The sequence below is a fragment of the Falco peregrinus genome, chromosome 2, assembly GCF_023634155.1.
Source record: "Falco peregrinus isolate bFalPer1 chromosome 2, bFalPer1.pri, whole genome shotgun sequence".
NCBI classification, from domain to species: domain Eukaryota; kingdom Metazoa; phylum Chordata; class Aves; order Falconiformes; family Falconidae; genus Falco; species Falco peregrinus.
Window position 1 is genome coordinate 112,006,952 of NC_073722.1, and position 26,961 is coordinate 112,033,912.

General features: G+C 49.1%; 1 protein-coding gene across 3 annotated transcripts; it reads right to left on the reverse strand.

Moving 5' to 3' along the window:
- Positions 1-26,904, reverse strand: AKAP1 (A-kinase anchoring protein 1). Of its 3 annotated transcripts, XM_055796418.1 has the most exons (13): positions 26,776-26,897; positions 25,705-25,829; positions 15,821-15,863; positions 13,476-15,145; positions 9,500-9,633; positions 7,990-8,116; positions 7,287-7,417; positions 6,097-6,274; positions 4,891-5,041; positions 4,175-4,242; positions 2,630-2,703; positions 1,772-1,837; positions 1-1,630 (listed from the first exon to the last, which is right to left on the reverse strand). In XM_055796418.1, the coding sequence occupies exons 4-13, from the start codon at positions 15,121-15,123 to the stop codon at positions 1,571-1,573; spliced, it is 2,637 nt and encodes an 878-aa protein (XP_055652393.1). In that variant the 5' UTR covers positions 15,124-15,145; positions 15,821-15,863; positions 25,705-25,829; positions 26,776-26,897; the 3' UTR covers positions 1-1,570. The 3 variants fall into 3 exon arrangements, with proteins under 3 accessions (XP_055652393.1, XP_055652391.1, XP_055652392.1); XM_055796416.1 differs by lacking the exon at positions 25,705-25,829 and having other exon boundaries at positions 26,776-26,904; XM_055796417.1 differs by lacking the exons at positions 15,821-15,863; positions 25,705-25,829 and having other exon boundaries at positions 26,776-26,904.
- Positions 26,905-26,961: the final 57 nt, after the last annotated feature.

Sequence of the window (26,961 nt, forward strand, 5' to 3'; positions counted from 1 at the left end):
TTACGGCTTAAAATTTTAGCTTTAATTTAAATGGAAAGAAACATTCCAAGAGGATATATATGTTTTATAGATTTAAATGAGTTACCAAATTTAGTTTTCATTGGATGTTACTGCAAACATGAACAATACATTTTAAGTGCCAAATAGGAAAGAACTGGGGAAAAAAAAAAAGGACATAACTATACCATATTAGAAGGGATTGGACCAAAAGATTCTGTAGGCAGCTGTCCAACATTTGATGCACTGACATGTTAGCTCATAGGATGTAAGGACATCCTTGAATCCATGTGAAAAAACTTCTCAGGGCTGACTACATCAACATTTTCCTGACAACTATCTTCCCTGCCAGCAATAAATCCCAGTTCAATACATATCTAAAATTATATACATTAGAGGGCATCTGTTCAAGAGTATTAAGCCTGCTTAAATTACTTGAGCAACTTTTTAAATATGTAAGAGAAATCTAAAAAGGATCAAAAAAATTTGAGAGAACAGCACTGCAATATTAATGCCAAGTTGTTACTTTTTTTTTTAAAAAACAGATCTGTACAGCAACATAGCAAAGAATGCAGCGATCACAGTTCAAACCAGACAGCAATCTAGGAAATACTAATCCTGTATACAGCAGAGCTGAAACACTCCCAACATTTAGTTGCTCCAAATGTCGGCTACCCTAATGCACTCCAAACCAGTTCTACCTACATAGCACATTTTGGTGTGAAAAAGATTCTGTAAAGTTCCCTTTGTTTCCAGTGTTTTTCTTGTACAAAATATTACAATTTTTTTATATATATTTACAGACTTGCAAGGCTAGAAAAATATAAACTACAATTGGGCTTGGCAATCGGTTCTTTTCTTTAAATACATGACATTTCAGAACAAAAATTGTAGTGGTAACATATCCTGCACTTCAAGCATCTGCACAAAGAAGCTTTCTTCCTTAAGCATATCAAGCCTAAAAACCACGACTGCAGTGAGACACGTGCCACATTAAGTGCAACAAATGCAATTCATCTACCTCCTGGCATACAGAAGACACAAGATGAATGTTATTTGTGCAGGTTAGTGGCACAATATAGAAAAATCCATAACTGAACATTAAATTCCTTAATAACATTCATTAATTTCATAGGCAGAGCCTGTTAAAAAAGGACAACCGATGTAACTTCTAGGAAAAGCAGATACTAAGTTCATGGTGTATTACGCATCTTGAACAAAAACACAACAACAGTTAATGTTTCAGGGGCATTTGTTAGCTTCAAGCAAGCCCCTGGGTTTTAAGTTTTCTTCCATTCAACTTTGAGTAGCAGACAGGGAGGATTTTTTGCTTTAAAGCTACAGTATCTGTCATTATGGCTTTTAACACCCCACCTTTCACCAACATGAGGTATGTGTTTCTAGTGAAACAGTAGAAGTTGAGCAAAATTAGTATCAATGGACCATAAAACTGGGTATTTAGGTGTAAAGAAGTCTTCTTATAAGAATTTGCCAAACCAAATTGTAACATTTCAAAATAAGGTGTCGTCTTTGTTTTTTTCTGCAGAGGGTTGTTGAGGCATCTAGGACACTGCTAGTAGTCAAGCCACTGAGCAAATCCTCTCTCCACCAGAGTTCTGTTCACTGACACCACCTAAAGGGAGGTGGAGGAAAAAGTAGAAAAGTGAACACACCACTTGCAAGAAACATCAGCAAGTCCCTAATCAACAATAAAAAGTCTGCATAACCATAAAACTTAACAGTGTTGGAAAAAAAGGTATGTCAACGCACACACCTCATCTCCCATCAAGTTCCACAGCTGTATCAGTGGCAGACCTGTGGCACTGTCGTAATTTGTGACCTGAAACACAGAAAACAAAATAAATGAGTGTGCAGCAGTTGTGGTCTGAGCCATGGAGGCTGCAAGGCTAGCATCGTTCAGCACATATCAGATACTCAATACTTCAGCTGGTGTGTAGGCCAGAGGAAATGTGGCTACAGCCACCAGGCGGCTGAGGCACCCTGCTGACAAGTTTGCTCTCGTCACCCAAATTCACGTACTTGCTAGGAGTTCGCGATGCATTTGAACACTGCATTAAACCCAAGGGAGCTGTAAGATCGAGCGTCACAAACACTATCAGCTTCCCACTCATCCCGATTAACTCCCATGATAGCTACAGCCACCGCTGGAAGCACTGCAGAAGAAGTACACGCCTCTTCATGGGGATCAGGCTCTGCAGGCAGAAGCCTCTGGGACACTGCCAGGAGCCTCGCTGCTCCCTCCGGCCAGCCAGCAGCCACATCCCGATGGCAGCGTCGCACAGACAGCTGAGACCGGCAAAGCAGCACGGACCCAGGTGGATACTTGATCCGCTGGACAACAGGCCACATTGTGCTCTGGGAACCCCCTCACAGGTGCCCACCCTTCCTGCCCGCGTCAGTGGCGAGGGGGAACACTGACCCCACCGCAGCCGCGCTGTCGCTACTCAACAAAACGCTCAGCACCAAGATTTCTCAGCGAGAACCTTGCCCAAAGGCCAGGCTTACAGGCTCTGGCTTTGTTCTTCATTTCCCACACGCAGCGTGCTAGGGGGCAGAGAGAACAGCAGCAGTCACAACAGCAACAAGACTTTTCCAGACAGCTCTCACGTACCTGTGCCACTAGGACTGCACCTCTGGTCATCTCACTGACAGTGGCGTCAGCTTCGGATGAGAAGTGGTCCTCGTCTTTGGAAAGGCAACAACAGGAGAAAACAAATGAGACATTCACAGGCTGTAAAGGCCAGCAGGGACTACTAGGCTAATCTTGTCCTACCTCCTACATAAGTCAGGCCAGAGAACCCTCACCTGCTGCCGCTATAGGCATTTGCTGAGACCGGTCTGTTAAGCTGCAGATCACACAAGTACCGTGCCTGCTGTGCTGCTGAAGGGAGAGGATGAAGCGCTTTCTAAAGCCACTAGCTAAGTAAACGTGAACAGAAGTGGCTGATGAATTAGGGGGCTTTAAAGAAGAAAAGATACTTCTGCAGTACCTTTGAGCTGCCCTTAGTACTTTGATGCTTAATAAACTAGAGCTCAGGGGCCTCAGGACTTTACTGACCCTGCACAGAGTGCAATACTCTGAACGGGAACTCAGGAGCATTTGTACCACAGGCTGGCTGACACCTGAACGGTGCCAAAAGCACACTCTGCGAGCACTGGCAGCTCAAACCCCTCAGCCGGCACTGCTTGCGTAGGTACTGTTGCTAACTCCACACCTGCAATGCAGCGGAAACCTTTGTGTCCCAGGCAACACTCAGTCTGTACTCTAGACCAGACATAAGCAGAGTGACATTCATTTTGGAGGAAAGTTGCTTATTTCCTACTAAATTGCTGCAAAATAGTTTCTCCTTTGTACTCCTCACCCTGAGACCATCTCCAGGCAGCGAGTGAGCTCCTTACAAGCCCCCAGATCCTGAAGGAGGTCGATGACCTCAGGAAACACAAAAAACACTGACTTCTGCCAGAAGCAGCTTAAACCTTGCCATCCATCAACAGTTCCTGGCAGAGCCTGTGCCTCCTGGAGTCCTGCCAGCCACTGACCCCAGTGCTGAAGCCTGGACTGAGCCCTAGCTCCTACGGCCACCCCTTCCATGCCCAGAAGGCATGATACAGCATGCATCTCTTAACACCGTTAGAAATGTTTTTTTCTGTTTTGCCTTCCCTGCCCACCCCCCCCCACCCCCAGCTTTTCTTTTCTAGGTAGTGACTGATATTCTTCCAGTGCTTGGAGGGTAGTACTTTAAACCTGTACAGAACTATACACATCAGTCATTTTAGTAGGAAAGCATCAGGTATTTGTCTCACAGACTAAAAACTAAGTTTGCATTTACAGCTATTCTATGACAGAAGGCAGAACAGTTAGAGCTACTTCACCTATATCCTGCCAGTCCTGCCAGCTTGCTGTCTGGAAGAGCAATTCATCCTCTCCTCCATGCAGGGAACACCTGGACGTTTATCATCTTTCCCCTGGACAGGTTATGACGTGCTAGTGCACTTAGAAGAATAAAATACAACGTTTCCAGTCCTTGCTCTAGTCACATCAAAGACTGCACTTGAAATAGGAGGGAGCAGTTTAGACAGAATCGTTGCTCGTACACAGTTGGCATTCATTTAAACCTGCAGGAGTGCCAGCGCTACATCTAGAGAGCACCATTACCTGGAAGTGGCACCACGTTGTCTAGTAAAACTTCTGCTCCTTGGAAAGGTAGTGATAAGAAGTCAGACCTTAAAGAAAAGGGAGTCAATCAGAATAAGAACATGGCTTTAAGTTACTCCTGTGTTCTTTAAGGTGACATTGATTAATCAATTGCTCAAACAGGAATTCCATTTAAAATTGATGACAGAAAAAGAGATCAGACTCTTCTCCCATCAATCTAAGTAGCAGCAATAAATTGTCCGATTAACATGCCAAGTTGGACTGGGCTCCAAGCAAAAACTACCTTCATAATAGAGGCTGTACTGCTTTTCTCCCACCTCTGGGGCACAATCGAGTAATTCATGGGCTTGTGTATGAAAACCCTCATCCAACACAGCTCTCCCAGGCCTTAGGGCTGGGGCAGAGAGAATTTGAATCTTCTTCCTAGCTCATCAATTAACTGCACTTTGGGGCTTCCTGAAGGCATCCTTTTGCTCAACTTCCACACTGAAGTGCCAGAAGTTGCCATTTCCTCTCCCCTCCCCTTCAAAAAGCCTTGCAAGGGTTTGCTGTGCTCCCAAGGGACCCACATCTGCTGCTGAGACGAGCCTTTCTACTATTTCCCACTTCAGCTGTGGTAAAACCTAGAAGCAATTCAAACAATACAGATGCCTCTGATGAAGATTCAAGCCAGGTATGCCAGGTATAGCCTCAGGCTGTGAAGACGAGCTACAGACCTGATTTGCCTGAGTGTATCGACCTTCACTTTGTCATATCCTCCGTAGTCCACATATCTGAGCTCCACTTCACTAGTCTCTTCGAAGTAGCTAATAACTTGAGCCCGTAACCATGCCCCATTCAGGCCCGGCGCTGCACAGATAATACCAACTGCAAAGCACAAGAGTACAGAGAAGAAAGGCTCAGGGAAGCGGATTTCCAGAAGCCGGTGCTTCAGACATTAGTAGCACTGCACAGGTCTCTACTGAGATCTTTTCCATCCCCTTTCACCACCCCCCCATCAGACAAGGCCTGCAGCTGGGACACAGGAGAGGTGGGTGTTACTCTCAAGCCTGCTGCTCCTACCACGCTGTTCCACGCCGGTATCCCATTCCCTTCCAGCCTCTGGTCACTAACAGTGAGGTCTGTCCCCAGAAAGGAAAGTAAGCATCAAAACCCCCTTTCCATGTGATGCACCCTCCACTTTACGCCACGTGCAGGCAGCGACACTATGAAGATTTGGGAGCAGTTCCACACTTTTGGCAGCAAAAACACGCCAAATACCAAGCTGACTAGGAATAACCTGAGACAGGCTTGCTCTCATTCTGCACGTCACCTGAGTGGCCGGAGAGGTACTCCAGGGATGAGTAGGGTAAGGAAGAGTAGAGCAACATCTGTACTCTGGCAGCAGCTCAAAAAACAGATGAAATGAGAAGTGAACTATCACACACTGCCCAGCCTTCCCTTCTTCCCAGCCTCAACTTCACTCCCAATTTCTCTACTTCCTCCCTCGGAGCAGCACAGGATGGGGAATGGGGCTTACAGACAATTTGTCGCACCATTCTGCTGCTCCTTCCTCCTCACACTCTTTCCCTGCTCCAACATGGGGTCCCTCCCACGGGAGACAGATCTCCATGAACTTCTGCGACCTGACTCCTGCCCACAGGCTGCAGCTCTTCACGAACTGCTCCAGTGTGGGTCCCTCCCACAGGGCGCAGTCCTTCAGGAACAGGCTGCTCCAGAGCAGGTGCCCCGCGGGGTCACAAGTTCTGCCAGCAAACCCGCTTCAGCACGGGCTTCCCACAGGTCACAGCCTCCTTCAGGCATCCACCTGCTCTGGTGTGGGGTCCTCCACGGGCTGCAGGTGGATATCACCACTACCGAAACTTTGCTGTGCACACCCACTACACTCCACTGAACAGTTTGGGAGCAACCACGTTACTTGCCTTCCACTGGAGTTGGCAGGGTTGGAATTTCAGGTTGAGAATAGCAGGCACACATCTGCTGGTCAAGGCTACGCAGGACATGGAAAGTAGGGTGTGTGTGCTGCTGGAGAAACATGTGCCCTGCATTGACTTGGTTCGCCACGACCACCTCTACAGTGACTCCATCCGGGAGGAACAGCTGCCAGGGGGAGGAAAAGAAATTCTTTTTAGTGTTCATTGCAACACAAGCTTCACTCACAGCGACTCCATGTCCCACCAGCGACTCCTGAGGCTTACAGCCACGGGTGGAAAAGCCCTGGCACTCTCGTATTTCACTTCCAAAGGTCGCTTTGGATCAGGAGCAGAAAGCTACTTGCTGTTAGTCCATGCTGTTCTAAAGGAAATCAGGGTTGGGGTGGGGCCCATCCTGCACACAAGGCTGTCGGCACAGGCAGCTGTAAGACTTCTTTACCCAAGAGATCAGTGGTTAGTCAGAGGTGATGCACATCAAGCCGTGCTGCACTATCACCACAGTGCAACTCACAAGGATTCCCTGCCCACAGGGGTTTGAAGTACCAAGGTGATCTTTGCAAGGGCTGTCCAATATTTGTCACGAAGGCCCCATTTTCAAAGTCATTTGCCCTGGCTGCTAGAGGGCCATAGTGCTGGGCACCTTCCGAGCACTACTGTGCCCAGAATACATCTCAAATGCTTTGAATTCCCCAGCATAAATTCACTTCTCCAGAACAAAGCCTGTCTTCACATCCATGGAGACAGTCATGTGCACAATAACTTTATATCTAGATGCCCAGAAAAATTTTGTTGCTGAAAGGCTGGGCAATCACTGGAACAGGCTGCCCAGGGATGTGGTGCAGTCACCATCCCAGGAGGGTTAAAAAGACACATAGACATGGTGCTTAGGGACATGGCAGTCCTGGGTTAACGATTGGACTCTGTGATCTGAAAGGTCTTTGCCAACCTAAATGATTGTACATTTCCCAGCTCAGGCACAATGGAAACAGCAGTGGAAGAATAGGTAGATAAATCTGATCTGTAGTAGTTACACAAGCAGGACAACAGAGTGCCACAAGAAATCAAACTGTTTTTGAGGGCATCTGTGCACCAGCCACACGGGTATCACATACTACAACGGCAGCGACTGACAACAGCCTTCCACATGACATCAGTCCAGCCAGCAAGCTGGGACTTACCCAGGCAGTCAGAAGGAGGGAATGAAGTGTCAGTGGTGTTGGTGGAGACAGGCCGTAGACGTTGGTGAGACACAAGTCCTTGAACTTCTTGCCAATCAGGCTCAGGACTTTGTCTACTTGAGGCCAGGAGCCTGGAACACAAAAATCCCGCAGAAAGCCTGCAGCATGGATATGCTGAGGACACCCCCACCCCGTGAAGCAATATAGCTACTAGAAGACTGTAGCTCCTTCTACAAAAGCACTACACCAACAACTTCAGTTTTAATAAGATTGACTGTGTAACCTGGTATCAGACCAACACGAGGAACTGCCTGCCAGGCCTTAGTTTCAACAGCTTTGGCCTCCAGTATGAACCCAATTCACTGGCAGATGTTTTTCAGCCACAACTAATCTAACACCCCTCACAGTCAAGAGTGCATCTCATGATGCACATCCCATAGCAGCTCCCTCAGGCCTGAAGGGATCCTGCAGAAGGTGCTGGTTAAGCCACAGCGGCTGGAGATGTTCAAATGCATTCTCACCTCCAGCAGAAAAGAGCTTTCATGTGCCAAGGTGCAGGCGACTTGGCATATACCTCTACTGTAACAGCACTGAGCAGAAAGATTTTGTAAAGCATTGGACTCGCAAAGCTGCTACATTTGTTTACCCATCTCATTAAGGCCTTCAAACTACATACTAGGCCGTGAACAGACATTCCACTTACCTTCAATGTGGCAGACTTGGGAGTCATGGAAATAAGGTAGTGTTGAGACATAGATTTTGGCACCAGATGATTGCCTCAAGTAGTTCATAAATCTTCCTTGTTTGCCAATCAAGCGGCCAACTAACTCCTTTGTTAAAGGGGACAAGAAAGAAACAGTCAGGAAGGGAAATGTAAATCAAATACTGGTTTTTGTGGCTTATTTCACCCACATTCCCAGTTCCTGTAGCACAGGGCCAGGATAAATATAAGGCAATGCTGGACCGGTGCAGCGTTCAGCTGGTCTGTGATAAGTCACAGTAGATACAGATCAGGAAGCACAGCTCATTTGGACAGCTCCATCTTCATATCTTCTAGAACACCATAAAGACACAATGGGACAAACCCAAGCCTGGTAAAGGCTACCACCTTCCCACGGTCAAGCCACATCCTCTCTCAATCTCCCACCACTTTATTTAAAAAAAAAACAAAAACAACAAACCAACCAAACCAAACCCAAACATGCTACATGCATTTTTCATTGAAATATCAAATACTATGTTTTAGCACTTTTCAAACAAGCTAATTAAATTTGAAAGAGAATAGACAAATTCACCGGACAGTAAACCAGGCTATCACGCCCATTACACTACAGTGTCCCTGGACAGCTGTGCAGGGTGATGCAGAGGTGTCTGTGCAAGCCCCGTCACTTCTACGCATCCACTGGCGCCTACCACCACTTACTGCCAGAGGCAGATGCCACAGCAGAAGCGTGGGGCCTGAGTCACAGCCTGTCTCCACTAACCACTGAAACACATTTTCTGCTGTAGAACTGCTTCCTTAGCCTTTGTACGTGTCTCCAGCGCGGTCACAGCACCCAAGCACCCAAGGCAGCATACCTGCCCTGCTGGGAGCTGCTGTCTCATGTTACTGGCTGTCAGCATTCACCTCTGCTGAGAAGCAACACCACAACAGCACTGCTGTGTAGGACAGCCACAGCTTACTGTGCACAGACAAAGCAGGGAAGAAGGTATGAACGTAGTCCTAACAAACACAATCTTTCTCCAAAGCCAAAAGAAAGCTCACTATAAAGACAGAGACACAGCAGCTCCACAGAATAGCTCAGACAAACATTCAGCTTGTGAGGAAGGATTTGGACAGGCAGTTGAAACGTAACCTGCCTACAGAGTGGAAAGAAAAAAAATTCACCACCTGCTCTTAATAACTGAAAGCATTCAGAAGGCTTTGAGGGTACACAAAGCACCAGACTAACAGATTGGGGTGGAAGATAATGGGGAATAATGAGTCCAAACAACCAATGCTCCCCTGGGCATAGCCCTCACATGCCTTTTATTTACAGTTGTGTACTAGCTCTTTGCTCCTGAAGAGTCCTAATAGGAGCTAAATGCTTAAATCCTTGTTGATTTTTTGCTGATCTCTGCGGGATGGCACTGGGCCAGGACCAGACTGGAAGAACCAAAAGACGGCTCTGTAGGGCAGGGCAGGATGCACGAGCAGGCCAGCAGCTGGTTACCTTTGGGACCTCTATTTCCCAGACAACGAAGTCAGACTTGCTGGACTCTCTTCCCAGCTTAGAGTTCTGATGAGCCACCGTCTTCCTCACGGCACAGCCACCGTCCACAAAATCCATGTAATCTACATTCGAACCTGCAAGACATGTGCATGTGTCAGCATTCAGACAACCCACACAATCCAGCTACCAGACACAAGGCTGTGAAAATACATCATTTCACAGAGAGGCTGCATTGAGATCTTCCCATGCATTCACAGTTGGGATGTTCCTATCAGGTTCTCCAGTATTTCAGAAAGGGTAAAGTCCCATCACACGCACCCTGCTGAAAGTTTCCTTTTATTCTTGGAGAAAAACCCACATGCCTCTGGGAATGCAACAGAAGGAGGCTAGAGTTCAGCAGAGTCCTTCAAACATGGTGACACCTCACACAGCAGCACAGACAAGACACCGTACGTCAAAGTTACCAGCTGAATGAGAGCTATGGTAACTTCAACACTGAGCTGCTGCAGCAAGGTACGTTGCCTTTTCCCCATGGCTTATACAGGGCTCTTCGCAGGGAGCTCAGAACGCAGGGAGGCACGTGCAACTTGTTCATCTGCTCTTTGCACTGACATTACATTCCTGCCCCAAGAGGGGCTGAACAGTGACACGGGTGCCAGATGTGCCCACTGCTAGCTGTGGTAGGGGATTGCCTCTTGCCCAAATTTGTCATATGCTTGAAGAAGCAAGGTGGCACAGCTGAGCTATGTTTTCTTCCCAAACCATCAGACGATATCAGGAACATTTCTGCTTGGGAAGGGGACAAACTCAAACAGCTTCCTCATGCTCAGATCCCAGATACAGCCCACGTAACACAAGATTGATCCTTCCTCCAGACTAACAAGCAGAAGCACGAAGATACTCACTTGCTTGTAAGTATTCAGACCATCCCGTGCAAGACCAAAGAGAAAAAATACACTCAACAGCTGTTTCACATTTGCCACATCTTAACACAGCACAGATGCCTAGAAAGTCGAAAGCAAACAGTGCAGCAGCTTGCCAAAGCCTTCCTAAACAAGGATGAGGAGTGAAGTCTCACAGCCCGGGTGTGAAGGTCAGCTGTATGACCTCTTACCCAGCATAGCCGCATTATCAGCTTGACCTACTATATCCCTTTTCCCTGCCCTTCAGCTGTGTCAGTGCAGCGCTTTCAGCCCTCATCATCACCAGGCTCCACAACACGCCCTTGTCACACACCAGCATTCACAACAAGGCAAAACCATTTTCTTCCTATGGTTACCCTGACTAGCAAAAGTGTTTTGTGGGTTTAATGCTTAATTGTTGGCAAACTCAATCCCCATGTCTTGCAACAAGCAGCATTCCAACTACTTTGTAGCAATTACAAAAGACATCCTGTCATTAGGGGCTGTTGGCACCACAGGGTCCTAAAAAGGATTTTAACATCCATCCCTAAGGTCACACAGGTTAACATTCACTCAGACAGTTTTGTATTCTGCCAGGCACACATCATCCAGGATCTAGAAGGCAAAAGCAACACAGGCACAGATGGGGGAACTCCATGAACATTGCTCCCTGTTGGGATTTCTTGGCATGCATCTATTCTTCCAAGCAAAAAGGCTTCAAGGTAATTGGTCTGCAACCAACTGATGTTATCACAGTTCATCAGAGCACTTCCCTGGTTCACCCAGGAGCACCTCAGAAACCTGCCTTATGGCTTCCTTCCAGCAGCAGCCCATAAACACTGCTAAGAACCCAGAGGCTGCCTGAACTGAAGCACAAACTAGCAGGTCTCAAAAACCCAAGGTGCTCAACAGCCTGGCCTACACCCAGCAGGGCCCGTTGCACTGGGCTGCTCGAGCACCTGCTTAGCTTTAGACCATGAGCTTTGTGCTGAGGCACATGCACCAGCCCCTCCACGTCCTTCGTGAAGTGAGGGGCCCAAAACTGACCCAGGGTTCCAGGTCTGGCTCCACCAGTGGCGAGCACAGGGGGACGGTCGCTGCCCTGGTCCTGCTGGCCACACTGTTTCGCACACAAGCCAGGATGCTGTTGGCCACCTGGGCACTCTGTTGGCTCACGTTCAGCTGGCCATGACCAGCACCCCCAGGTCCTTTCCTGCAGGGCAGCTCCCCAGCCGCTCTGCCCCCAGCCCACAGCACTGCCTGGGGCTGGTGTGCCCCACGGGCAGGGCCCGGCACGGAGCCGTGTTGAACCTCATGCAGCTGGCCTTGGCCCCTCGGCCCAGCCTGCCCAGAGCCCCTGCAGAGCCTCCTGCCCCTGGCAGGCCAACACTCCCACCACAACCTGGCGCTGCCTGCAGCCTTACTGAGGGTGCGCTTGATCCCCTCGCCCAGATCACTGATACAGACATTACCCAGGGCCGGCCCCAGCACAGAGCCCAGGGAACCCCCGTGTGCCCGGCGACAGCGGGACGTGACTCCAGCCCCACCGCGCTCTGGGCCCAGCCGCCCAGCCTGCCACCCAGCACAGGGCACCCCCGGCCCGGCTGCAGCAGCCAGCTTCTCCAGGAGCTGTGGGACACGGTGTCAAAGGCTTCACCAAGGGTCCAGGCAGGCAACACCCACAGCCTCTCCCTCAGCCACCAGGCAGGTCATCTTGTAGGAGATCATCAGGCTCGTCACACAGCACCTGCCTTTCACAAACCCATGCTGGCTGGGCCCGATCCCCTGGCTGTCCTGCACGTGCCACGTGATGGCACTCCTGAGGACCTGCTCCATAACCTGCCCTGGCGCCCAGGTCACCCCCACAGGCCTGTAGCTCCCCACATCCTCCTCCCTGCCCTGCTTGCAGATGGGTGTCACACCGGCTAACCCCCAGCCTAACCTCCACCCCACATAATTCTGCAACAGCCTTACAGTCCTCAGGAGCTGCCTGCTCCTTCTTCCACCAGCGGTAAATTCTCCTTTTCCCTCCGGGTCCCAGCTCCAGCCAAAGCTCTGTTCAGCCAGGCCAGTCTCCCTCCGGCTCACCGTTCAGCACACGGGGACCACCTACTCCTGCACCATTAAGACTTCCTTCTCTGAAGGACACCCAGCCTTCCCGGGCTCCTTGGCCCTTCAGAACTATCTCCCCCAGGACTCTTGGCATCCAGGCTCTTACACAGCCCAAAGCTGGCCCTCTGAAAGTCCAAGGCAGTAGCTCTGCTGACCCCCTTCCTTACTTCTCCAAGGATCAAAGGAGACAGGGGAGCCTCCACTTCTAGTCACGTGCCCATGCAGTGCATTGGCCTCAGCGACGGTAGAGCACAGCTCCACCAGCCTATCTTCCTCTCGCAATCCCTGATACTTCTTCACCTTCCTACATCTGCTTCCAGCTCTGCCACCAGGCTGAGCAGATCCTCCACCCAGCCGTGCTCACACAGGTGTTACCCTGCTGCCCTCCGGCAGTGGCGATGGGCTCAGGCGCTCCCTGCAGTGACCTGGCAGCTGCGTGGTTATGTGGGAGCTCCATCTGGGTCACCACATGCCTTCTGGCACTGGCTCGTCCCGCCACAGCCGGGCTTCTCCTGGGGAGCAATGGCCGCTGCTGGAGCTCACATCTCACAGCAGTCACGGGGACAGCACCTGCCCTGCGCACCCTGGCCGCCCGCCTGTGCTCCCTGGGGCTGCGTTTGTACGTGTCTGGGTTTAACTGCCTTCACTCCTGCTCCGCACACACCGAGCCAGAGCTGCCGCTCAGCCAGGCCTCAATGCTGCCCGCTCTGGGGTGGGCTGGGGCACCCTCCCCCTCTCTCTGCCCTTGCTTCTTGGTTTTGCTGGTGCACAGTAAGTTCCCCACAGTCCCCCAGCACGATCCCCCACTACAGAGTGCCTACCGGCACGAGCGCTAAACAGTCACCCACTGGGGAAGTTAAACACAAAGAGGATTTATCTGAAGATGTTCTGGAGGAGAAGGGTTGCAGCACATAAAATGCTTGTTTGCTATGTTTTTGCAGGAGGATTTTTGAGCCTCTTACCTTCTGTGTGATCTCGAGCCACCCCCAGTGCACTGCTACACTCATTATGCAAGTCTGGACTATCCTCTTTCAGTATCCCATTACTGTGTGGCACTTTGCTGTCTTCAGTAGCAGGTTTGTCAGCTGGTACCAAGCTCTGCTCAGCAGACTTATCTTGGGTTGCAGGTATGCTCTGTGAGTCCGAATGCTGGCCTGATGCAACAGACAGCATTGCGTTCTGCAACAGGTCCTTTGCACTCTGACCACCTTCAGATGTGTGTGTGCTGTACCCAGGGTCCTCCATCACAACAGGCAACTCTACCAGTGGCCCTCCACAGTTTTCCAAAGAAGTCCGATCAGCTCCCTGGGAGTCACCGCACACACGGTTCTTCATCTGACAGTCTTTTGTGTCTCCCTGAACAGGGCTGGACAAACAGCCGTGTGTTGAACAGCTGGAATCCATCACACTCCAATCCTGTTCCTCTGTCCGAGGGGATGCCACTACTGCAGCATCACACTTTGCAGCAACGTTCTCATCAGCTACTGTAGCTTTCTCCACAAGCATCCAGCCAGGGGAAACAACGTTTGTCTCCAGTGGCATCTTCACTTGGCTGGCTGCAACCTGGCAGATCTGAGCAGGCGCATCACTCATGGCACCAGACAGCACTTCCTCAGTGGCTATCGAAATGACCTTGAAAACTATCTGTACTGCTACTTGCTCGATTTCCTCAACTTCTTCCTTGTCCAGGCTTGCTCCTCCAATCTTCTCTCTTTCCAGTGCATCTCCTTTAGGGTGTGTGCTCTCCTCCTGGCACACAGGTACAGTACTGGCAATTGACTTGCACATCTCTTCTTCCCTGGGCTGCTCCAAACAGGTAGACTCCAAACTATCCTGTAACGTGCTCACTGCAGGATCCTTGTGACTTGATACAACTTCATCAATGAGAAAGGCTTGTGGGGTATCTGCTTCCTTTCCCAACCCTAAGCAAAGGGCTGGCACAGAGCCAATATCCGAGAGCACAATTTCTGGCACCTGGCTTTCCTTCGGGGGCTTAAACAAAGAATCACCTGTCTGCTCTGCAATTCTGATCTCCTCCGTGATTCCCAGAGACACTTGTGCCACCGTCACTGATGCTGACAGCTGCTGATCTTGCTTTGTGCTAGAGCCTGAATCCTCTACAAGGCTCACCACAGCACTGCCGTGACACTCTGTGCTCTCTGAGATCAGAGGGAGAGAAACACAAGCAGGGACACTACTTTCATCTTGAGATCCTATTGTTTCTAGCTTGTCACTGTCGTCCTCAAGGGTGCTGGGCTGAATTGTCGTTACTGACAGGTCTGGGAGGTCCTGTGAGAGATCTAGCCTCTCATGAATTTGACACAGAAGAGAGGGCGTCATCAACGCTGCTGACAGCATGGAGGCTGAGGTGTCATTCTCTGGGCTTTCCTCTTCTGATGAGAGGAGCAGTGTTCGAGGAACACATGCTGCTGTTTCGGATGAGGAATCATTCTCTGGCACTTCTTCCTGTTCCTCTTCTCCAACGGCTATGACTTGTTTGTTGTGATAGCTTGCATCCTTTTTTCTACGGAAATAGAGCCACCAGCAGCCAAAAAGTGCCAGTGTTCCAGGTATGGCAAACAAGACGACACGGTGGAAGCGTAAACCCATTTTGCAGTCTCAGTAATTGTATCTACAAGGAGAAACAGAAACCACGTTAAAATAGTCACAGGGAAGGTAACAGGAAGGCTGAAGTTTCATAAACGCCTTGAGGTATTTCTGCTAGCACGAACAGGTTTCTTTTCCAGCAGCTCTTTAAATTCACAGCTCTGCTCCACCAGCAGACCAAAGACTAAGATCTCTACCTAAGACCAGGTGTGGAAAAGTGGCTATCTATTAAAATATGAAAGAAATTTTAAAATTCAACATTCAGTAAAACTGCAGCTGCTACTTCCAAGATGAAATGCAGTGGGTATGCAGAGTATCTACTCCCAGTAGTTTCCTCAGGCAACAAAAACTACAGCCTTAGCACACGCTGAGAGGAACTGGACGGGGGTGGCGGAGTGGAGTGAAGACACCGTGGCCAGGCCCTGGTGCACTCCCTGCAGGAAGCAGAACTTGATGGTACCATATACTGACAAGCCACATAGTAGCTGTCAGAAGACAAGGGAAGATGTCAGCTATTGAGCCAACAACTGCAGTGAAATGGCTTTCCTCCGATGAACCTTGCTCATTATACTACCAAAGCACAACTTCATCGCAAAGCTACCCCCCTCCAAGGCACGACCACCCCTCACACTAAGCATGTACTTTATATTTTTATTTGACTCCACATTTAAAGGTCAAGTGAAAGAATTTTTACACCTACCAGGAACAAAATGCATGTACAACTGGAGTCACCCAAGCTCCACCTAGAAGTAAAGGAGTAATACAAAACTAAGTTAGGAAGTGCAGAAGTTAGGGAAGACTTCATCAGAACTCTTGAGATCGGTCAACAGGCTGAGCTTGTCTTCTCCCCCACAGGGAGACTTACTGGGGAAAAACTATACTGTATTCTATGCACACTTAATGACTGAACTCCAGCTGGCTTTCATTAGTGATTAGATTTTGTGTGCATACCATTTCACACTTGTTCTTGCAGTCAGCGTATTATCAACAGCAATCTCAAACCTTCATCTGCCACAAATCTGCATAATAAAAATCCTCAGCTGAGATCTGTTTTGTGCGAGTTTCTGGAAACTTGAAGACTTGGTTTGATTATTCACCGGGAATCCCCAAGCAGGATAGGCGAATCGCCCTCCAAGACCATGCTGTTCAGAAGTGTCTGTAGCAAGCTCTGACAGGCTGGTCAGGTGCAAGGGTCTGCCCTTCCTGGGACACTGAGAGACTAGGTGACCATCACAGGTTGGGGGATAAAACCTCCCCCTTAACGGGACACTCAGGAGAGCTGGATGTTCCTCACCATTACACTCACCAATTTCACCTTACCACAGCTTTGCGCCGACACTTCCTCCTCCTGCCTTGCCTTCGCAGGGCAGCACCCAGCACCGCGAGCTTCTGCAGCACTGGGCTGGGCCACCACACAGTGTGCCACCAGCGTTCCAAGACGGGACTTGACACACTGCAGGTCTCCCCAGCCCTGTGCTTCCCCAGAGCTGCACAGGCTGACAACACACACGTCTCTAGAACAGAACTGGGAAGGTGAAGTGCTCTGCAAAGGCTCTCGCCCCCAGCACCGCAAGAGGCTGGTGTGTGGGCACAGCACCTAAGTCTGTAGTTAACCGGGAGCTAAACAGCATCATGCAGCTACTACATTTACTTTTACACACACAGCTTAGGAATTCCTGAAAGAGCAAACACAGCCTGATGAAGCAAGTGCCCCCCAATAACCAGAAGTCTCTAAAAGATTTCACAGCAGTGAAGATGGGAAATCGGCTGCAACATCCTTAGAGTAGCGGTATTTGTCTAGCAAAAGCAGCCTGGACAGAACGCTGCTACTCAAGAACCCAGCTTCAAAGTGTGTTCTACATCTAAATCAGCTACTCCTCTGACTTTCTGGAGTCGAAAGCTGTCTCTTAGCCTAGAAAGTGTGTGAAACCTTCCCTGCCTGGACACCACTGAGACTCACGTCCCAGGCATGCTGCTCAGGTGTTTACAAGCCTCACCTGAGTTACACAAAGCAGGGCTGACACCTTTCCTACTTCTTAAGGGAAGTCTAGAGCCGGAACACAAAGCCAAACAGTTACCTGCCCAAAAGCAGCTTTTGCCTTGCTAAAAAGCACTTCCAGTTTAATTTTCATTGAGCAGGAATTAAAGCAGAACGCCACGTGCCTGACAATGCTTACACACAACAGACTTTTCTTGACACGCCTCAAGGCTTTTGCCAATAAGCAACAAAAATAAAGGTTGTTGTCAAGAGATAACAAAGTCCTAGAAATGGGAACCGCGCATTGCAAGGAGTATTATCTAGTTCCTCTTTAGAAGCATAGTATTTCTTAGTCAAGAGAAGATAATCAAGTCATTCTGTCAACTACGCTTAGTCTATCTCAACCAGGAAAAAAACAACTTTTATCAGCAGAGCAAGTTAATTCTGACTGCAGCTTCCAAATACAAATTTCCTTTGGGGCCTTGATTGTCATGAGAAGCTGAATACATTCTAGCCGAGGGACAAAAACAGGCTTCCCTCAAGCTCAAAGCAAGCATCCAAGCCTCATACAAGTTAATATTCACCCCACATTTCTCACCTCCTCCAGCCATACCCTCCTATCCCACAGGAGCAAACACAACTTTATCCAAGCTAGCTTGGATGCCAGCCTTGCTTCTGTACTGTTTAACCACACAGTCCTAACGACTGAGGCAAGTAAACAAATGAACGGCAAAGAAGAGGGACTCGATTTCTTGCTCAGTCCCAAATCAAAGGTCAGCTGTAGACATGATTTAAGTGGTCCAGTATATCACAAATGAAGTATTTATGTTGTTCTACACGGGAAACTTGAGGCTGTGTTCACTGGACATTCACAGCTGGTATCTTCTAAAGCCAAGTTACTTCCAGCTGGCTTTATGCAGTCAGCTAGCAGGACTCACTGCTGAGGATGAACCTTCAGTTGACAGCAACACCTGAGATTTGGAATTCAACAAAAAAACCCTCATAAAACCAACAAACTTATGCAATAATTTGGATGTTTGGTTTCTGGAACTTGGTAAATTGAAAGGGTGAAGCCCATACATTCCTAAGACAAAAGGTTCACGTTTATGCTCTCCAGCACAGAGGCACACTGGGAGCCACTGTGAGTGCTCATCTGCTGTCCGCTTCGGTTACTGTAATTAATGCAGAACCACCCGACAAGCTGTCTCACAGGCACACCACAAACTCAAACTAAAGTAGCTCACATAAGTCCATTCCCAGCAAGCTTTCCTGATTAAACAGACAGCCCTATTATTATCCGATTCCCTATTAAGTTGCACCAACTGCACAAACAATAGTACCACACAGTTGCACGGCGCAGGAAGACAGCAGCAGGATGCTCCACCGAGGGACAGGCCTGTCCCAAAGCCTGGCAGACAAAAGAGTTCCAAGCCTTTTTAAACGTTAATATCACTTAATAAAGATCATCACTCTTCTGTGATATTTACATCAGTGGGAACTGGTGGATCAGCTGACTGCTCCTTGCAAAGCTCATTTAATTTCAAGTTTTACAACTGGACTAGTTTTAGCAAGAGCCACATTATACTATCAGGGATCATGTTAAAATGGAAATTCCACATCCTACCATCATCTACAAAGTAATAAAAAGGCAGTGGCTCTGCACAAGATGCCAGCAGACATCCTAAAGCCCTGGGCTGGCTAAAGGGACAGCTAACACCAACATCTCCTTACACACACACAGTAAGACAACTTCAGTGGCCCGATTCTGACAGGCTAGTCACAACAGTTTTTATGCGATGCCTAAGATGATGGCTGATTTTTAACCTGCTCAACCAAACAGTTGTAAGATGGCAGCACATACTTCTCTTTAATTTCCTCCACAGGAGAGCTCCTAAAGCCCACATCCGTTTCCCAACACAATTACGAGTGACAAAACCCCCTCTCCATTGCCAATTTGATAGCCAGTTCAGGAAGGCAGGAGCAACGGGATCACTTAAACACATGGCAGGGGAGGAGGAGGAGAAAGCCTGGGATTTTCCTGCCAGCAGCAGAACAGAAAATGGCAACTTGTCAAATCACATGGGCCTTAAACGCTGCCAAACTGGAGGCAGCCTGGCCCGACAGTCCTTGGCATTTCTTGCTCTAGAGCTCTAGTTTAGCTCTACAACAAGCCAGGTTTTTCAGCCTTTTACATCCGTCCGTTTACCCCTCTACAACTAGGACTGCTGGTTCGTAAAGATGTTAAAGTTGTGGAGGGTCCCCGTTAGCAGCTTTCACTCAGAGCAGCCCATTTCCTGAGCTCTGTAGCCCACGTTAACCGGGCTGTGAAAAGCTGGTCTCGCTCAAGGGGCACCTCTTGCTGTTCTTGTCTTTCAGTACTGGTGTTTGAAGCAGGAATTGCTGCAGAACACTTACCATTAATTATTTAAGGATAAGAAAATGACCTGTTTGCTACTACTTAAAATAAGATCCAGTCTTAAATCTAGCTTGCCTGGCTCCTACCAGTCTTGGAATGTTTGCAGGCTTATTTTCTGAGCTGTCTCTTCTGGGTGATGCTCCCTGGCAGGACACCAGGCTGGCCTGCGAGGAGAACGTGGGAGAGGCCATAAAGCCTTGCGGCCCACACCCCCAGCGACCAGGAGCGTAATGCCAGGGGCTCCAGCCCCGTGTTATTGCAGGTTGCTCTGACACCACAAAGCCATTCTGCAATTCTGGCACCACAGCTCGTGGGGATAGCACACCTCTCTGAACAGCACTCCAGAGCCGGACCTGGAGGAGGCAGGTCATCCCCTCCATCGCGGGCCATCTGCCTCCTTTATCTTTGTATGACAAAGAAAGAAGCTGCAGTTTGGACATTGCACTTCCCAGTTCTGCTTCAGATCAAAATATGCCTTATGCCAAGGTCGGGTCAAGTATGTCCACATCTGTTTCTGGGCTGTAATTTATCTTAAGGGTAGGGTCTCCAGTCCCTTAAGTTTTTGTCAGCTCCTGTTCTTATGCCTCCTGTAAGGCAGAGCATGGGCTACTGGTTATTTTTAGCATGGAAAATTTTAAGAGCCCACATGGTTTAGTTTTAACTGTGCCAGCCTCGTCCAATTCTCTTTCACCCAGACAGTATTTATTTCCCCGAGTGCTGTATCGCTAGCTATAGGGTTTGCAGGGAGGCACCCTAGCCTTGCTGGCGATGCTACATTACCCATTTAGCTGCCTGCTTGTTTGCTTTGTGATCCTTCAGGACGGCCTTTAATTTCAGCCTTGATTTCCACAGCTTGCAGAGTCTGGAAGCATAATCTCTCAAGTGCTGGGGCAGAAGGGAAGCGGAGGAGGCAGGGGCTGGCAGCACCACAGGCTATGTCCCTGCAGAGTTGGGGGCTCAGTCACTTGGGACTTGTCCTTGTGTCTCTTCTTGTAGAGCCTTGAAGCAGCCTGCCTCAGAACAGACCTTTTGTGTGTAGAAAGCCCTGAAAACATGGAGCAAGTGCTTGCTGAGCTCTCCTCTCTGATACTGAGGATGAATTATTTGGCTTCTCTGCAAGCCTTGTGCTGCAAACATTTCTAACCTTAGAAGGATGTGTATACCGCCGGGTTGTTTGTCCTGGCTACAGAAACAAGGTGGCTTAAAACTGCTCTGGGACCCTAATGCAAACAAGTAGAATAAGTACATTGACTGTCCTGGGCTTTTTTTTTTTTTTTAAAAGGTAGGCAAGTGTGCACGTTCGTTCTTGTCCTCATCTCCCCTATCTTTACCAGGAGTTTTCCATAAATCAAGCCAGGATACAGATTTGGAGAGCTGACTGACCCCTACTCTCCCCTTGGTGTTTTAATCCTACCCTGACCTACTGTGGGGATTCTTTAGCAAGCTGGAAAAGCCTCATGTCCTAGCTGCAGCTCTCTGGCTGTGCCTTGATACAAGGTGTGACATTTAGCCAGGATTCCTGGCATGCCAGAAGGAAGTGGAAGTGGCTGCTGGTGCAGGGCAAGCGCATACAGCATGTGAGGTCCGCACTATTTTTGGTGCAGGACTGCATGGGGCCCTGCATACTGGGAAATGGCACTGGGGCATCCAGTGCTTCACACTGGTTCTGGCTTTTACAAACCAATTGTTTCCAGTCCAAAGCCTCTGGAGCTGCTGCACTTCCCCTACCGGCTCCTCCCGCCTGGAGAGGGTTGTTTATCTCTACGATAAAAACTGCTTTCAGCATAATCAGCTTCACTGATGTTCCCACAACAGCTACTCTCCTCCTTTGCACCTGAAGCCACTACACTGATGGCCCAGGCTTTATTAGTATTTCGCCTTACAGTCACTGCTGCTGTGTACTTACTCCCACTCAGGAGCCCAGCACAGCTCCAGCAGCATCACTTCAAAGCAAGACCCTGAACAATTTCTGTTTACATGCCCAACAGCAGACATTTACAATAAAACTGTCAGCCTAGACAAACTATAGGGTTGTGGAGGTTTTTTACATATGTTTTGGAAACCACTGAAAAGCTCACACAGATGCAAACACCAACTGCCAGCGACCCTCGCCACCCTGCACTGCCTAACAGAGTAATGCAAGGTGCAGAGCTGATCACTCCCACTGTGCAACAAGCCACAGGTTACACTATGTGATTAACATTACCCCTATCAGATTATCACACTCCTTACTCCAATTTATATCTTATTACTTTCTTGCTCCAATTGTTTCATTATTTATGGTTACTCAACCAAGCTAGCGTCTCCCTGTGAATCCTCTATTACAGAGGAAGGCAAGATCAATTTTTCACTGCTTTGCCAGAAAGGTCTCTCAGATACAGAAGCAAACTTCAGAAACTGCTTTTGCACCCCTTCACCCATACCACCTTTACCTTGCTTGGCTATTCCTCAAAATTGGGTGGAGTTAATTTTTTTTTTTTTGCCAGTTGCGGAGTCTGCTCCAGAAACAGCCAGACCAAATGTTTCTGCTTCTCCTAGCTAGCCAGAAGACTTCAGCAGAGAAGCCAGAGGGCACGTGACCTTTCTATTATCATCCAGCCCGACAGTGCAGAGAAAGCTTTCCGATTCAGACTAACCCTCCCCACGACTGAGGAACGAATACCACTTTTACAGCCAAGAGGCTAAGACATCAGTTGTTGGGATTCTTTCTGAACAGCTACCTCTGACATATGTACCAGTCCAGACTCAACATTTGTAAAAGCATTTTTCATAAAAGACTAAAGAAAATCAGTCCTCCGTGGTACAAGCAAAGCAGTTTTTATTATCTTTATAATCTACCAACACATTAACAAAATTTTCCCCAAATCCAGATTTTAGCACCTGTAATTCTTTCCACGTTTCCACCCAGGCTGGAGAATAAACCAAATTATTTTCCAGATTTTTTTTTTTTTTGGGGGGGGAGGGGGGGGGGGCGGGCACGCGGGGGCATCAACACTTGGTATTTTGTGTTTACTTCTGCACCAATGAAGCCAATGCAGCCCTTGCTAAGGACAACATAGTATAGTGTGTGCCGCTTCTAGATTAAAATTTAAAAGCAACCAGTTAAGTCAAATGCCTGGCATCTATACAGCGTGCACAATGCTCAGGAGTAGAGACTAAACTAACCAAAGGCTTTCAGTATTCTTTGTACACAAGACAAAACACAAGCATGAATTTTGAAGGGGACAAAACGGTGAAGTTTACATCATACCACACTGATACTGCTGTAAGAGATGAGAACACAGGCAGTACTGAGACCAAACAGGTATCTGGAGAACAGCAGCAAGACCTGCTCATAGAATGTTTACTGTGCACAGCAACAAGACCTTGATAAAGAGCTTCTCAAAACAAGAGCTGGAATGAAACAGAAAAGCAAAAAACCAGGTCATTCAGCTGGAAGCCTTGTGCCCAGGGCTTGGCTAGAGAGTAAGTTGCAGAAGCACACAGAGAGGAAGAACATCAAACATTTGTGAATAAGGCACCCTGTATTCATCTGCGCTGGGAAGGAACAGCAAAAGGTTTCACTAGTCATTTAGACCCAACAAGCAGGGAGGTAACTTGTGTGCATTAACAAGGTTGCTACAGGAAGCCACACAACATTACTTGAGACCTAATCAGAGAGGGACGTGCTTCACTTTGATCCGCATTACAGTAGTGCCTACAAGCCCTCGCCCAAGTTACACCAGGGGCTGTTCTCACACACAGAAAGGCTTCCCCCAAAGATTGCAGGCTGCCTCCTTTCCTCAGCTTCGGCTGCCCTTTTTTAAAAAAGCAAAGCAGAGACACAGATTAAGTGACCTTCCTACCATCACATCAAGTTGAAGGAAACACAGGGAATATAAAATCGGTACTCCAACTCAAGAGACTGGAGTCCATCCTCTTTACCAGGCAGCAAAGAGAACACTGTACTCCATTCAGCTTGAAATACTTCTGGGAAGGGATGTGCAAGTTTCTTTCCTGCACCCCTGAACACCAAAAGAATTCTTCCTAACCCAGCATTTCAACAAGAAACGGAATACAAGTCCAAGCTCATAACAACAGGCTCCTCCTCTTTAAGGAAGGGGGAAACTGCAGGGTCACAGCCCTAAGATTTTTGGGGATACACACTCCAAACCTTGTTCCTGAGATTTCAAGTTTCCAATTCACAGATTTATCCCTATGCAAAGCTAATGCCCTCGATACAGGAGGCACATGCAGGTCATGAGCTTTTGCCAGGAACTGCTGCTATTTATACACAGGGAGTCAAAAATCAGTTACAGCACATGGCAAGTTTCTCATCCTCATTTGCCAGGTGGCAGCAGAGGTCAAAGGCAATCAGGACCTCTTCGGGTCTAGCAGCAGTGGTTTGTTTGCTGAAGAATGATTTTACACAATCTTTTATGAAGTATTCAACTCTGCTAATAGGAACATACAGGGCTCATAAATTCAGAGTCAGTTTCCAGCCAGGATACAAAATGCAGGAGCAGCAAAGTTACACTGAATCCATGTAGTGGACAGTAAAAAAAACACGGTTAAACAGCTGAAGACAGACCATTTGCAAACGCAGTAAGTGACATGCAAACATATCACCTTCAGCAATCCCCAGGAGAAGCAAACTCAACAGCCTTAATTTCCAGGAAATAAGCACCTGCTGAATGAAATAGCTCCTTCCAAGTATCTCAGCCTCAAGTTAATCATCGCTTCATGAAGTTTAACCAGCCATTTGCATTAAGAGTTTCACAGAAGCACTGTAGATAGAAATCAGCACTTTAAAAAAGGCTAGTCATTAGATCTGAAACATTAAACAATTAAACCATAATTAATGTTTTAATTAATGGGTTTTTATTACTTCTAGATGTTGCTAAGGTCACCTGGGATATATCAGCCCTGATGTTAGAGCAGTCTCCCTGAACACTAGAAATACCTTAAGTAATTTTTTCCCATCTGTTAAGTGCACATGAAAGATGAGAATCATACATAAGCGGGGTATGCTGCTTTTAAAGCATTATGCTCTGCAGATAACCACTACTGCAAAAGTATACTTGCTCTCAAACACCCCCAAAGTCAGCCTGCAATGTTTTCAAAACTAACACAAAAATCTCAACATAGCAAACCAACCACTTCTGTTTCTGAACAGCTTTGGCTGCAATCCTCAAAATCCTGTCACCATTAACTCCCAAGAGAATCTGTGGGAACTGGGAACCTACATACTGTGGTGGATCACCCTGGGTGGTGAGGGGAATTCCTGCTGTCTAATTTCAGACATCATGGTCTAGGTTAAAGCCAAGGCTTTCTAGGCAGTTGATGATTTTCAGAATTAGTATCTCAAAGCATCTCCAGAGATCTTTAAGAAAGAACTCAGCTCCTAGGATGGGTATCTAAACTCAGTGTGACTCAGGGGAGCACACCTGAGAAAGGCAGCTACCAGAACACAAGTGAGTTCCAGCAACACCACCCACACCGTCTCTCCAAACCTAACAATACCGTTTGCTTCACACCTGAGAGCAAAAAGCCTGTAGCCCTGTTGTACAAGATAACATTACAACCCTGGCGAGATTTATGTGCCAGAATCCCCCACCACTGGCGTCCCATGACAGCTTTGGGAAGTCCTTCAAAAGCTTCAAAATAATGAAACACTGAAACAAAAGCTGAGAGACTGTCAAGCAAGTGGTACTGGGATAGCAAGCGATGCAAGAAGGTGGGCTTCTGGAAGGCTTCAAGCACAGCTCAAGTTCTCCAGGCTTCTTGCTCCTTTTAACTTTCTAAAGACCTGCCATTTCCTCCAGTGCTCTAGGTAGCATGTGCAGGCAAACCAATTAATCAAAAACTAAACTGTGCCATCAGATACACGTAGAGAAGCTGTACTATCCCTTTACAGAATCATAGGTACGCTGATGTTACCAGATGACAGGTACAGCAGCTCAGCAGACGCCTGCACAACATTTCACCTTTTACACAGGAAGCTCATTATAGAACGAGGAGTTAAGTGACTCGCAGTGGGTGGCACAGTGACCCCCAGCAGAGGCGAAAGCTAAGTTCAGTGGCACCAACAGCCCCAGTCTTCGTGCTACCAAGGAAGGGCCATACCACCTCGTGAGCTGTGCTGCACTCCGGTGTGCCATGTGCCCGATCATTCACAGGCACAAAGCAAACAGAAGAAAAGGAAAGTTACCCTCTCCTGCTACTAGCAGCCCCAGCCACAAGTCCTTTCCTTTCACCTGAGACAAAGTCCAGGAGGCACTGAAAGCGCTCAGCAGGTGCTAGCGCAGCCGCAACCTGCCCGGGCAGCACACAACCCTGCAAAAACAGAAATTCAGGATTACTCCCGTTCTGCAGCCCCTCACTTCTCCGTAACAGATGGACCGCGGCTAAATGCAGCTTTTGTTGCTGTTACCTATTATGACCGGTAACTTCCATAGAGGGGATGCCCTTACTGAGAGTCTACTCATTCTGCGCTCCTTGCTTCACGGTCTAGCTTACTAGACTGCGATAAAGAACTTTGGCAGACATGGATCAAGTTGCCCTGTTCTGGAACGTGAGTAACTTAGGCCTTACTGGCGTCAAGGATGGAGAAGAAGAAGAAATAAAAAAAAGGAAAAACAAAAACAAAAAAAAAAGGTGTCAAACAACATGGACTTTTCCAGAAAGTGAGGCTACTGAAGCATTCCTTCCTCAGCAGCAATATAATTTAAGTTCTTTGCTCCTGCCCGCGTTCCACGCTGGTTTACAAGCCCACCGCGGCCACGGCAGCACGTGAGCAGCTCGCCAACGGCCGGACCTGCTGGCCACGGCCGCAACCAGCCAGCGCGGCCCGGCCGGCCGCAGGGCAGGGGAGGCCGCCACCCGCCCCCCAGTCCGCGGCCGCCCCGCTGCCTGCCCCGCCGGGACGGCTGCAGCGGGACGGCGCCGCCGACCTCAGAGCGCTGCGGGACACCGGCCGCCGGCGCCCCGCGCCCCGGGCCCGCCGCCCCGCGCCCGCCGCCGCAGACACCCCCACCCCACCGGGGTGACCTCGGGGCCGGGCACCGGGGGCCGACCTTGGGCACGGCGCCCGCCCCCGCTGCGGGCACGGCCGGGCGGCACCCCGGGGGAGACAGGACGAGACGGGACAGCGCCGCCCGCGCCCCCCGCCCGGCCGGGAGCGGCGGCGCCGCACAGAGGGGAGCCGGTCGGCTGACAGCCCGGCGCAGCGGGCCCCGCCGCCGCCTCGGGGGCCAGGAGGCGGCCGGCCGCCGGTACTTACGGGTGATCCGGCGGGGCGCCGCTCGCCCCGCGCCGATGCCCGGAACCGGTGCCGCCCCCGCGCCAGGCCCACGTGCAGCCCGGCCGGGCCGCCGGGCCGGGACATGCAGCGGCCGCCGCCGCCCCGCCCCGCCCGCCCGGTCTGCCCCGCCCGCCCGGTCTGCCCCGCCCCTCTCGCGAGAGAGCG

Bases quoted from the DNA above. Each gene is read 5' to 3' on its own strand.
- AKAP1 (XM_055796417.1), bottom strand. From the start codon at position 15,123: ATGGGTTTACGCTTCCACCGTGTCGTCTTGTTTGCCATACCTGGAACA. The intron at 7,418-7,989 runs GTAAGTGGAATG...TTTGTGTTCCAG, and splicing joins CCAAGTCTGCCACATTGAAG to GCTCCTGGCCTCAAGTAGAC. The intron at 2,704-4,174 runs GTAATGGTGCTC...GCCTTTCCAAAG, and splicing joins CAACGTGGTGCCACTTCCAG to ACGAGGACCACTTCTCATCC.